This window comes from Oppia nitens, unplaced genomic scaffold (assembly GCF_028296485.1).
Source record: "Oppia nitens isolate AA-2021 unplaced genomic scaffold, nextdenovo-longstitch-racon4-pilon3 scaffold2_pilon_pilon_pilon, whole genome shotgun sequence".
NCBI lineage: Eukaryota > Metazoa > Arthropoda > Arachnida > Sarcoptiformes > Oppiidae > Oppia > Oppia nitens.
The window spans coordinates 4,567,941-4,580,890 of NW_026533210.1; the positions used below are offsets into that span (position 1 = coordinate 4,567,941).

At 25.6% G+C, this 12,950-nt stretch overlaps 3 protein-coding genes across 3 annotated transcripts; all 3 read right to left on the reverse strand.

Moving 5' to 3' along the window:
* Window positions 1-2,802: 2,802 nt before the first annotated feature.
* LOC128956335 (uncharacterized) lies at window positions 2,803-3,489 on the reverse strand. The gene has a single exon (XM_054302052.1). It carries the CDS (start codon window positions 3,385-3,387, stop codon window positions 2,890-2,892), a length of 498 nt encoding a protein of 165 aa, XP_054158027.1. The 5' UTR covers window positions 3,388-3,489; the 3' UTR covers window positions 2,803-2,889.
* Window positions 3,490-3,893: 404 nt separating this feature from the next.
* LOC128956334 (uncharacterized) lies at window positions 3,894-4,712 on the reverse strand. Its single transcript, XM_054302051.1, has one exon. It carries the CDS (start codon window positions 4,598-4,600, stop codon window positions 3,968-3,970), a length of 633 nt encoding a protein of 210 aa, XP_054158026.1. The 5' UTR covers window positions 4,601-4,712; the 3' UTR covers window positions 3,894-3,967.
* Window positions 4,713-5,318: 606 nt separating this feature from the next.
* On the reverse strand, window positions 5,319-6,139 carry LOC128956142 (very low-density lipoprotein receptor-like). The gene is made up of 2 exons (XM_054301824.1): window positions 5,734-6,139; window positions 5,319-5,657 (listed from the first exon to the last, which is right to left on the reverse strand). The coding sequence occupies exons 1-2, from the start codon at window positions 6,098-6,100 to the stop codon at window positions 5,350-5,352; spliced, it is 675 nt and encodes a 224-aa protein (XP_054157799.1). The 5' UTR covers window positions 6,101-6,139; the 3' UTR covers window positions 5,319-5,349.
* Window positions 6,140-12,950: the final 6,811 nt, after the last annotated feature.

The following is a 12,950-nucleotide window of genomic DNA, read 5'->3' on the forward strand; positions in this document are numbered from 1 at the left end:
ATATTTATTGCTGTTTTGCCAAATACTTTTGGCACCGGGAACCACATATATCAATGTACTGTTAATATCTGTATCAAAATCAATCCTATTTTTAATAAAAAAATTATAATAACTCTTTATTAGTCTTTATTAGTAAATAAAATTTCTATATATTTTTTTAATAATATTATTATTTATCCTATAATTTCATAGATTTTAGTCATAATTTTTACATAAAAAAATCATATAATCTAATAGTAATACTGAATCAATACTTAATAACATGCGCTGCCGTTAGCACCCAACGCTGATTTATTATGACACCGGTACCAATTGAACTTTTAAAACAAATTTTTAATTAATATAAAAAAATTCTAATGTTAAAAATTATATTTGAAAATAATCAATTTGATTTACTTCCAGTATTACTATATTTTTAATACAAAAAAACTACCTGTCATTTACATTAATAAAGACAATCCACGGCACTTCATATGGCTGAGCCTCCCGTCCATTATGTATTTCGGATCCACTGTATGAGTGCCATCTAAAACACGGTCGATCAGTTGATTCATGCAATTGCTGCCGTAGACCACAATTATCTACCGTTACATTTGTGTAATGTTGCCAATGAACGTGTGAATTCATACAAACTATCGGCACAATAAAGTTCAATACAATCTTCAATGACATTTAATAATAATATTTAATTTAAATAATTTTATTTTTAAAAATTATTTTTATTATTATTGTTATTAATATTAGGATATAATTTACATATGCATAAATGTATAGTATTTACTAACTTTATAAATTAAAAAATATTTAATGATATTTAATATGCAAAATATATTTATTTCTAACATAAAATGTGTCAGTAATACAGTATACAGTGTCATATTAAATAATTTCTTTATAATAATTAATTACATTATTATTTTATTTATTAGTGCTTTATTTTATTAGAAATATAATATTACAATAGTAATTTAATAATTTTCATAAATCGATATTATATTATCTATAATATTTTTTAGTTAATTATAAAAAAATAATTATAATTATTTTTATCATTTAAAGACAATACAATATAATAATGAAAATACTGTAAATTTAAACGATGTTAAATAATTTATTTGTATTTTTTGTCACATTTAACAAAATATTATAACAAATTTATATTAAAATAAAAACAGTCATAAGATTAGTATAGCTTGTGTGGCTGTTGGTGAGGCTGATCCTGTTGTTGACTACTATTGCCATTATTAACAATCTCTTGTTTAGCATTTTGTAGGGCAATGTTATCGGATTGTTGGTCAAACAGTTTGACATTAGATCCCTGACTGATTACCAGATTACCGATGCTAAACATAAAACCTGTTCCGGCAAAGTCATTATAGCTGCCATCCTCTTGTCGGCGACCAATAATCTGATCCCTGATCTCTGGTGACAAACAGAGATTGTTTTCTTCATCTTCACCGTCCGGGCAGTCCTTAGCGCCGTCACATAACTTGTCAATTGAAATGCAAACGTTACGGACTGTTGTTGTCGACTTACACGAGTATTCAGAGCGTCGACAGCCAAGGTTACCGTCATCGGTGGTATCATAGGATTTGTCGGTTGGGGCACACATACAGTAGCCCAGAGCCATACATAGGATGATTGTCTTGTAAAACATATTTATTTTCTTTGTGACAGTTTTTCTCTCTTTGAAAATTAACTTTAAACTTATTTTATAAATGTTAAACAATATATTATTAATTTCAATTTTGTATTAATAAATTATCACAAAATATAATAATTGGTCAAAAACTATTAATTTGATAAATATATTTATATAAATTTGTACTAAAGCATAAAATATACTTTAAAGATAATAATATTTTAAATTAAGTATAATTATTGCTAATTAACTATATTTTTAAAAAAACATATGCTAAAAATCTCATCCTTGTTGATGAAACTTATGATCAATTAATTTTGTTATCAGTTTTTAATCAGACTTTTATATGAATTCAAAGTCATAGACAACAAATTATTTTGATTATTATAATTGTTTAAACATGAAATTGAGTGACAAATATTTGTTTTCATTTAGTTTATGTAATAACTGCTGTATTGTTGTTATTGTCATTTAATACTAATTATTTAAGTTCACACACATTTATGATATAATTATATTTATTATATTACTATGTATTAACAACTACTGTATTTAATAAAAAAAGATATATTATAATAGATTAGGTTTTATGCAATAATATTGTACTTTATATTATTAAAAAAGAAACAAATAAATAAAAAATAAATATTTATGGTATAAATTTGTTATATTATATTTAATTTATAATTATTACTGTATTACTGAGTATTTATTGTTTGCAATCAGATGTAGAAAATGAAATTATATTTAATAATTTATATAATAAATCTCAGATATGCAATGCTATAATTTATAACTACAATTCAAACCATATAATAAAATTTAGAGTTCATTATCACATAATACTGTAATACTGTAATAATGCAATAATTATCAAATTATCATTGTTTAAATATTTCACAATAAATATAGTAAAAAGGTTTTACTTTAAATAATTATTTATAGCAACAAATTTATAAATATGCTATTAATTAACTATAATAAATTTTAAAATAAACAACTTTACATCCCATGATTTTAAGTTGAAAGTATAAAAATAAAATTATTTTTAATTATTTATTTAAATATATTATTATATTATAGTTTTATTTTTAAAAAAAAATATGAAATAACTGCAAACAATATTAATTTTATTAAATAAATTCTAAGATTATATAATATTAAAACATTAAAATATTATATTATTCGGTAAATGATATTAAAATTTTTTATATAATAATTTTAGTTCATTTTGATACTAAAAACAATCAATATTTTGCAGTAGTATTATATTGTTGTTGTTGATCATTGCCCTGATTATGGCTATCATTACTATTACTATTGTTGGGGTCGTCCTGATTGGTGAAGTGTTGTTGACTGTTTTGAAGTGCAATATTGTTGCTCTGTTGGTCAAACAGGTGAGCCCGGGAACCGTTACTAATAATAAGTGTCCCGACATTGAATACAAAGCCAGTGCCGGCAAACTCGTTGAGCGTACCTCTTCGCGAGTGATGACGGAATAGGTCTATCAGTTCCGATGATTTACAGACTTCGTTATCCTCGTCCTCACCGTCCACACAGTCTTTAACTCCATTACATATGTCGTCGAAAGCTATGCACTGGCTTTTCAATAAACCGGGTGATGAGTGTTGGCACATGTATTGTGCGGAATTGCATACCGGTGTCGGCTCTTTGGGTTCTGCGGGCGCGCATCCAATATTCCCGATTGACAATATGACTACTACTACTGTAATTTGAAACAACATGTTTTTTTGTTTGTTAACAATAGCTTTAATTATTAAATGAATTTCTTAATTTGAAAATTAGTTTTTTTAATAAATATTATTTCTTGTTCTTTACATATATACTTTGCTATTTTATTTATAATCATATGTTATAGTTATAATGTTTACGATTGTCTAATCAGATATTGTTTTTCCTAATGAGTATAATACCATCCCTTGGCATATGTATTGATAGAGTTTAGGTGAATTACAATAGACAGGTGCTTATATCACATGAACTTAAACTATAAAAATATTGCATTAGATTTTGACATAAAATTTCTGTTAATTTTAAAAAAAATAATAAATTATCTAACATTAATATTAGAAAATAAATAAACTTATCTAAATTGATAAGAATATATACTGTATATATTTTTGTCTATAGATATAACTAATAGTAGTTTTCTAAATAATTAATTAAATATTTTTAAACTCAAAAAATAAAATTAAAAGAATAAACAATTTTTTTGTATGAAAATTATTATAGTATTTATTGTAATATTAAAATGCAATAAAAATATGACAAATTATAAACATTACATAACACAAACATTTTAATTTAAGCAATTTTCTGATCGCCCGCTTGGACCACATTATCGGAAAATTGGTTGAATGCTTTCAGATTTGTGCCTTTGTTGACCACCAAATTGCGTACACCAAACATGAATCCCGTTCCCGCAAAACTGTTAACATGTTTCCTACGTCTAATGGGTCTAAATCCATGAAAACATCGATCAACTTGTTCATCATCACCATGAGGACAGTCTATATGCTGGTCGCATATCTGGTCCAGTGATATACACAAACCAATAGTTCCCTTACAGCCATACTTTCCAGCGGCGCACCGGTACTGATGACTTTCAGTTGTTGGCTCAACAGTTGGTACTTCTGTTACATCAGTTGGCGATCCTGTCGTACTCTCTGTGCCCGTCGGCTGCTGTTTAGTACTTGTCCACTGTCCCCAGTCATATGTTGTACGGGACGGATGCCTACTAGTCCATTGGCCCCAATCGTAAGTCGTTGATGCAACCGGTATTTCAGTAGCATTTTCAGGTGCCTCGCGTTTGGCCACTCGAAACATATGCATATACTTTCGGAGCTGTTCCTCGTCTTCAATGGGAACGGCAGATGCGTACCGTTGAAGACATACCACAATAGACAACAACAATAAGACAATGTTTTTGTCAATCATATTGTGTTTGTCGACAAAAAAAGATTTCTCTAAAAATATTTTTTTTAATTTATGACTTATAGGAGAAAAAGTCTATCTCTTATACGAAGCCAAAAGYAAATACAGTACTAATAATAATAATTTTTTTATGATATAATTTACAAGTTGTAAAACCTTATGTTTCCCATAAGATTTAAATTTTATTTGTTATTTGTTTTTACGTAGAATACTATATAATCAAAATTAATCACATTTTTTTGGTTTGTTATCTATACTTATAATTTGATTACAATTATTAGCATTAATATTGTACTTTATATGATATAATTTGTTAATTTAAAAATATTACTTTTTTGTTACTTGATGTTTGTGAAACTAATTATATAGACTTAAAGTCACCTAATTTAGTACATAGACTATATTTTTAATTGATATTGAATTGTACTAAACTATATATTTGTTAGATATATTGGTTAATATGTTTTTGTGCTGAAATATGATATACTAGTAAAGTATGATTATAATATAAAAATTAATAATTTTAAAACTAATGACCATTAAATTAATATGGAAAATAATATCAGATTTCAAATCACTTGAAAATTGTTTACTGATTTTATTGTAAATCTATAAATTGCTAAATAAATCATAAATTTATATATAAATAAAAAATATTTATCTTTATTATATTTATTTTTATTATTAATAACAAGTTATAAATATAATAACAATAAACGCGTTAAAATTGCATTTATAAGTAAACATTTTATTTACACTAATTTTGTTGAACTATTATATGCAATATTATCAGAGTTTTGATCAAACAGTCTAACAGTTGAGTTGAATATGAAAAGGTTGTCCACATGAAACATGAATCCCGATCCCGAAAAACTATTAGTATCCACAACAAAATCTTTGACATTATCTTCATCATCATTTGCATTATTAGTGTGAGGTTTAGTCAATCGTTTGCAAAGATCCCTTTCCTCGTCATCACTGTGCGGACAGTCAATTCTTTTGTCGCATAATTTATCTAATTTTATGCATATATTTAGTGTACCATTACATAGATAATGACCTTTAATGACAAATAGTGTTTATTAAGATTAGTGTGATTTTTTTAATATGAATCCCCGTATGAAACAATAGCATACCTGCACCGCACCCGAAGTTAATGCCCGAATGATTTTGTTTTTCCATTTCCTCCATTAGTTGTCGGCTTTTTGCGTCCAAAAATCTTTTAGCAAACTCTTGGCCATCATTTAAGTAACTATTTCCCGGATTATAGTTATCGTAATCAGCATTTACTCTGTTTTGTTGACCACAATAACCAGTCATTTCGTCTTCACCTTCGGGACAATCCGCTCGTCCGTCACAAACCTGACTCAGATTTATACACCGATTTTGTTGACCATTACATTGATAGCTACCGACGGGACACGAGTTTACTTGTTTGACGGGAAGTGTTGACAAAAAGTCAACAATTGTAAGCAAACAAATAATAGCAAATATTATTTGCATAATTTAAGTCACTTACGTTAATATTATGTAATCAATTTATAAAAATTTATAAAATTAATTAAATTACAAAATTTTTATTATATATTTTTTTAAACAAAATCATACTATGAGTACTTTAAATGTAATTAACAGTTATATAACAATTACAGATGCATTGCTTCTCATATACTGTAAAATTGTGTTTTTTAAAAAAGGTAGATATTCTCAACTAATGTCATAATAACTATCTAATTGATCATAAATTATGAATTAAATATTTATTTCTATTATCGCCACTATCTTAGATTGTAAAACTAAATTGCAAAAAAATAATTTATGAAACATTTTATGAAAATTTATAATTCAAAAATAAATTATATGAATTACATGAAAATTGTATGAAAAATGTAATATATAAATATGAATCAATTATTTATTTTATAATAAATACAAAATTTTATTTGAATATTAACTATTATTATTGGTACTATTAATATTCGGCAAATTTGTTTTAATTACTTTTAGTTTTAATGGACTAAAATGTATTAATTTTTTTCTATTATGTTTAAAAAAATATTTTACACAAAATAACGAATTAAATGTTTGCCGATATCGTCGACTAAATAATGAGTATAAGACAAAATTGCCGGCACTGTTGACGGCCACTAAACAGTTAAATAAGTTGCCTAAGCCTCTGATTAGTGACTGTTTGTCGGGTAGTTGACTGTCCACATCATAAATGGCTGTATAGATCAATACACAGGCTGTCGGTGTTTGGCATACGAGAAACAATATGATGACTGCTATTAACATCACTGTTACGCGAAACTCCTGATAACTGGTTGAAGGTTCACCTTTTGATACTATAATAAAATATATTACAATTATTTAATATTAACAAAATGTCATTTTATAATATCGTATTATATATATATATAATAATTTTTATAAGATAAGTGCATATTAAAAGTTTAACATATTTATGTTATTATTTGTTTTTTATATACTAAATTAAATTTTTATCTCAAATATAAATATGTAAATTATAATTATACTTTGTTTATAATTAAAATTTCTGATTGCTTAATTGACTAAAAATCTGATAATAAGTACATACACATAGATCGCAAACCAAACTTATGGGAGACAGCTTTTGGAGGCATTTTTATGAGTGTACGCCTCCTAATACGGGTCACCCGTAAGGAACGTATGAGAAATATATTAAATACGACTAGAATGACGAGTGGCATAAATATGAATAATATGACTGTTAAGTAATGATATATTGTCTTATAGATTATGTTAAGTCCCAAAGCACTGGCAGTTATGACATCCCGGTTGTCATCGAAAGTATTGTTGTTGTTATCACTGTCGCTGCTATTGATATCATAATCGGCTAACAATTGATCCGATAGTTTCCACTCGAAAACTGTCGGAAATGTTATGCAAAAACATATGATAGCTAATAGACTAATAATTTTTCGGGTATGGGATGGGGTGCACAATATCTTTCCTTTGATGGGATTAAACACTACATAATATCTGTTAACATTAAAAAATCTCAATTAATATTATTTATTAATAAAATTGTAATTAATTTTTTTATAAAAACCTTTCGATAGTAAACGCAACGGTCAGCCATACGGATGTGTTGGATGAGGCGTCACATATCATGACAGCCGTCGGCCACAACAACCAATAATAATAGTACCGATTGTTGTATTTGACAGTAGGATAATGGGATAGCGATAGAAAAACAGTGGTCACGAGATATAACATATCAAATGTGGACAATGCGGCCAAATAGGAGTTGGTCGACGACCGCATCCGTTTGCGGGTCATTATTGTTATTGTAATACCATTACCAACAATACCGATGGCGGCAATGATGGGCACCAAAACACGTTGAATCCAAAAACGAGACAAATCGCGAAACTCTTGATAATTATCGGCAATAACTGCATCACTGTTATCACCGATTGATGTTTGATTGTCCCATAAAGTTGATGACAATAATTCATTTATTATAGTAAATGTCACTATTGTTGTTGAAGTTATATTTAGATTATTATTATTATTAACCATATCATATATATACACATTATATTTTGTTAAAATATAAAAATATGATTAATAATAGTTAATATTAATTAAAACTAGATTTTTTTTAAATTTCAAGATCACATAAATGATGCAAAATTACTCACAAAAATTAATTGCGAAAAAATATTTATCTTTAAATTTCACATTTCAATTGCACATAAAATTGTTTAAACTGAAAAAGATTATATAAATTGGTATTTAAACTGAAACTATTGCCAATATTTATTCAATGTATGTATATTTTTATGGGATATTTTTGTTGTAAACTATTGAATGTTTGTTAATATTGTTTATAAAAATCACATAAAATATACAAATACAAATAACATTAAGTTTTAAATAATATTACATGTTAATACATGTTAACAATATGTATAAACTAAACATAGATTTTATAGTCTAAACCAAAACATTATTAAGTTATGTTCAATACTTACAGTATTATTTTTTTTTATACAAATACACTATTGAAGCACATTGAAATTATTTTGTAATTAAAAACTATAACTACTATTTAAAATTGTTATTATATAAGTATAATAACTATATTAATAAATTTAGAAACAATGTCATTATAATGGAAACATTAAACTTAATTGTCATAAATTATACAATTAACAAGTCATTAAATAAATAAATATTGCATATAATGGCAAATAATGTTTAATATAGCATTGCTTTTATTATTAATGGTATTTTAATATATTATAAAAAATTATAAAGACTATTTATATTTAAAAAAATAAAAAATGCTAATTGTTATTGAAAACAAATTTATATATTAATTGAAATAATATTTATATTTAAAACAAAGATATAACAACAAATTTTATTAATAATTGWATACACATTGTATTATAAAAAAAAAGTATTTCAAGTAACAAAAAATATTTATTTTTGCTACTTTTACCACCAAATGTCATATAATTTAATTAGTATTTTTAAAACAGTGATTATTATAAGACAATAAAATTTGTTATCATAAATCATATGAACTAAAACAATAAATAGCAATGCAATTAATAATAATGTGTCAGTAAAATTACTATTATATAAATAAATATATATTGCTTTCAACTAAAATTACTATATTATCATATTAATTAAATATGCAAAACATTATATAAAGATATATATATATATATATATATACATAAATCTTAAAGTAATAATAAGTTTTACTAAATGTTTTATTTATGTCAAGTTTATGAGCAATATATTTTTGATATTTACGTATAAGTTATGGTCAATAATTAATATTAATTTTATGTTCATAATAAAATGTATAATATATCAAAATAAATTATTGTTTATTTTTTAAACAACAATTATATTAAATCTAAAATAACATCTAAAATATAATATATTTATAAATATATCTATTTTTGTAAACAATAATTTGAAAAACTTGATTTTTGAATATAAAATAAAACTAATTAAATATTATTTTTAAAGAGATATTAAATAATTTGTTCTTTTGAATGATATTTATAAATATAATAGTATTTTGTTGCAAAAACTAGACTTTTATTGTATTACTTTTTAAAAATTATGATATTTTACTTTTATATACTACAGTATAATACTTATAGTACACTCACATTAATTTTATTGAATGAGATATCAAAAAAAAAATAATACAATTTTATGGTTTTAGTTGTCAACGAAATACTTAATGACTTACAGTAAAGTATTAATAAATATTGAATATAAGTAAAAGTTATTTTTTTTGCTTATTAATAGACATACAAAAGTTTCAAATAGTAATCTCTCCTTTTATATTAAATATAATTTTGGAGAAAAAACCACTAAAATATGTTTATATAAATAATATAAAATTTTTATTTATATAAATTGTAAAGTACTAAAATACTGTATTTATTTTTAGTATTTTCTCTAGAGATTTTACTGTATTATAATATGAAAAAATAATTATAATATAAATATAAAAGTGATATTTATATAAAATGTGTACRGAGTGTATATATATTATTATATAGGTAATTTATTAATTTATTGACATTAATTAATTTTTTTATAAAAAAACTTACAAATGTTAAACCCTAAACTTGTAGTTTAATAAATTGTTATTTATTTTTGATTATCAAACAATATTTATAATATGTCTAACAATATATATATATATATATATATATTTATATTGTACCTTATATAACAATATTTATGATAAAATATATGATATATATATCATAAATGTATATATTATTAATTAATTTTCATAATCATACTCTTCGTCCTCATCGAGAGTAGGCGTCGGTGTAGAAGTAGTAATAGTATTAGTACTCATAGATTGAGTATTAATATTATAGATATTTTCAGCGGTCGTATAACCCGTAGTTTCATCATTAAGTCCGGCAGAAGTAGTAGTAAAAGTCAACGGTTCAATCGGTAGCCTATCGTTAACCAAATCGCGGAACGCCTGACAATTGACATTATCTATCCAATCGCATGTTGAAGACAGTTGGTTAAACCGAGTGCCCGCTGGACACTCCCAACGCTGGCGGCCGCGTACTGAACACTGATAATAATATCGGCACTCGTTGTCGATGTCGGCGTAAAAACCTTTTCGTTTGCCGCAAACAAAGTTCCAGTTTCTGTTTACCGGTGCCGATGTCAGAGTAAACGTGTCCAGAGTTGTTGTGTCCAGTGATGGGTCACTCGTAGGTGTAATAGTTGTGCTTAGGATTGTATTATCTCTATCATCGTCTTCAGTGTCGATGAATTCATTTAAATCAAAATCTTTTAACATTCGTTTAATGGGCTTATAGTATGGCGTTGGCGAAGGAATGGTAGGCAATGATGTTGTTATTGGTAATGGTTTTGGAGTTGTTGTTGTTGTGGTAGTTGTTGTTGAAGTTGTTGTCGAAGGAGTAGTAGTAGCAGTAGAAGTAGTGCTGGCTTTTCGTATGGATATCGATGGCTCAGCGTATAACTCAATGGTCGTATCTTTTTGTGTCTTTGGATTTCTGTTATAAATATTTGGTTGAAGTTTCACAGCATTTGCTATACTTTGACCACCAATACTAATACTACTACTACTACTACTACCTGTGCCACGATTGCGGTTCAAAAATACAAATATCTTAATCGGTGCAAATGTAGTGTTATTTCCACTTTCTTTGCCATTGTTTAGTTGTCCATCTGTTGGACTTCGCGTACGCCTTCGGTCTATACTATCAGATGACAACGAGTCTGTTGTCGATTCTGTTTCATAATCACTAGAACTTCTTCTTTGAAGAACTGAGTCCACTTCCATCAGGTCTATCACATCGATATCAGAGTTGAACTTAAAGTTTCTCAGATTCTTTCTGTCCATTACTTTGGCCGACAAATTGATTTTCGGGAAATTACGGATAAATGTGCGCTCAACTGAAGTGTCCGATATATCAGGCGATTGTTTATCATTATTACTATTTCTATCTTTTTTGTCATCAAATCTATTGTTTTTGTTGGTGTCCGCTATCTTTATGCCAAACAAACCGGGATCGGGCTTCAGATCGTCATCCCAGTGCTCATCACTATTAACAATATAGCGATTTACTAAAAGTCCGTCATTTACTTCTAATTGTTTTATCAGTGGATTAGGTGTTGAGGTCAGCTTGTGATCAACTAAGTTAATAACATCCTTAGCACTGGTAGTTTGTTGTTTTCGTTTGTTTAGTAGCTCCGGTAGTTTCCATGGCCCGCGATTGTTGTTTTTTATAACAACTTTATGATATCTTGCGATTGTTTGAGGTGTAACTGAATTTAAGTCATTATCCTCTCGCTTAGCAATTATTTGATTGCTATTATTGTCGGTATTGTTACCAATAATATAGTGATTGTAACCATTAAACTTCAATATAGGTGCCGACCGCTTGCAGTCAAAAAAAAGGTATTATTATTATATTTAATTTCAAACAAAATAAAAAACAATAATAAAAATTTATAAATAAAGTTAAATTTCTAAACAAACAAAATTTGATTAATTGAAAATACTTTTTCGTTGTGTGAGCTCTTTGTGACCAAACATTTGAAGCCCGAGGGGGTCCTAACCAGTCTCTGTCTGTCCTCATAACACAGCGATGAAAGTATTAAATTACTCTATATTTACAATAAAAAAATATATTGTAATTAATTATTTTTTTACTGTAAATGTATAATTTAAAAAAAACAATAAAGTTTCGTTGACTTACATTCAGATCAGTGTTTGTACTCTCAATTGTATGTCCTATAAGTAAAATAATATGATTAGTATTTCAAATAAAATATATTTTAATTTTTTGTAATTAATTTAAATATTACAAAGTAAATAAAAATATTTAGAATTTTGTTTATAAAATTTTTAATTTGAAAATAGATATAATTAAAAACATTTTTTTAATTAAGCTCATTATAAATAATTATTAATATAAAAAATCAGATAATAATTAAAATTTGTATTATTAAAATAATATATATTACAGTATAAATAAAATATATAAATAATTACAAATAAAAAACTATAAATTTTTAAAATTCCTTAAATAATATATACTGTATATATATATATATATATATACAAGTAATAATAAATTCAATAAATGTATATAATGTCACGTTTATAATTTGCTAAATTATCATGAAATATACATTTTAAAATAAAATTTAATATTATATAATATTGAATATAATTAATCAATACATACCAGAATATAGATGCAAACTTATAATCAATAAATTTAAATTGAAAAACATTTTAATCAAAAAATAACAAAAAAATATATAT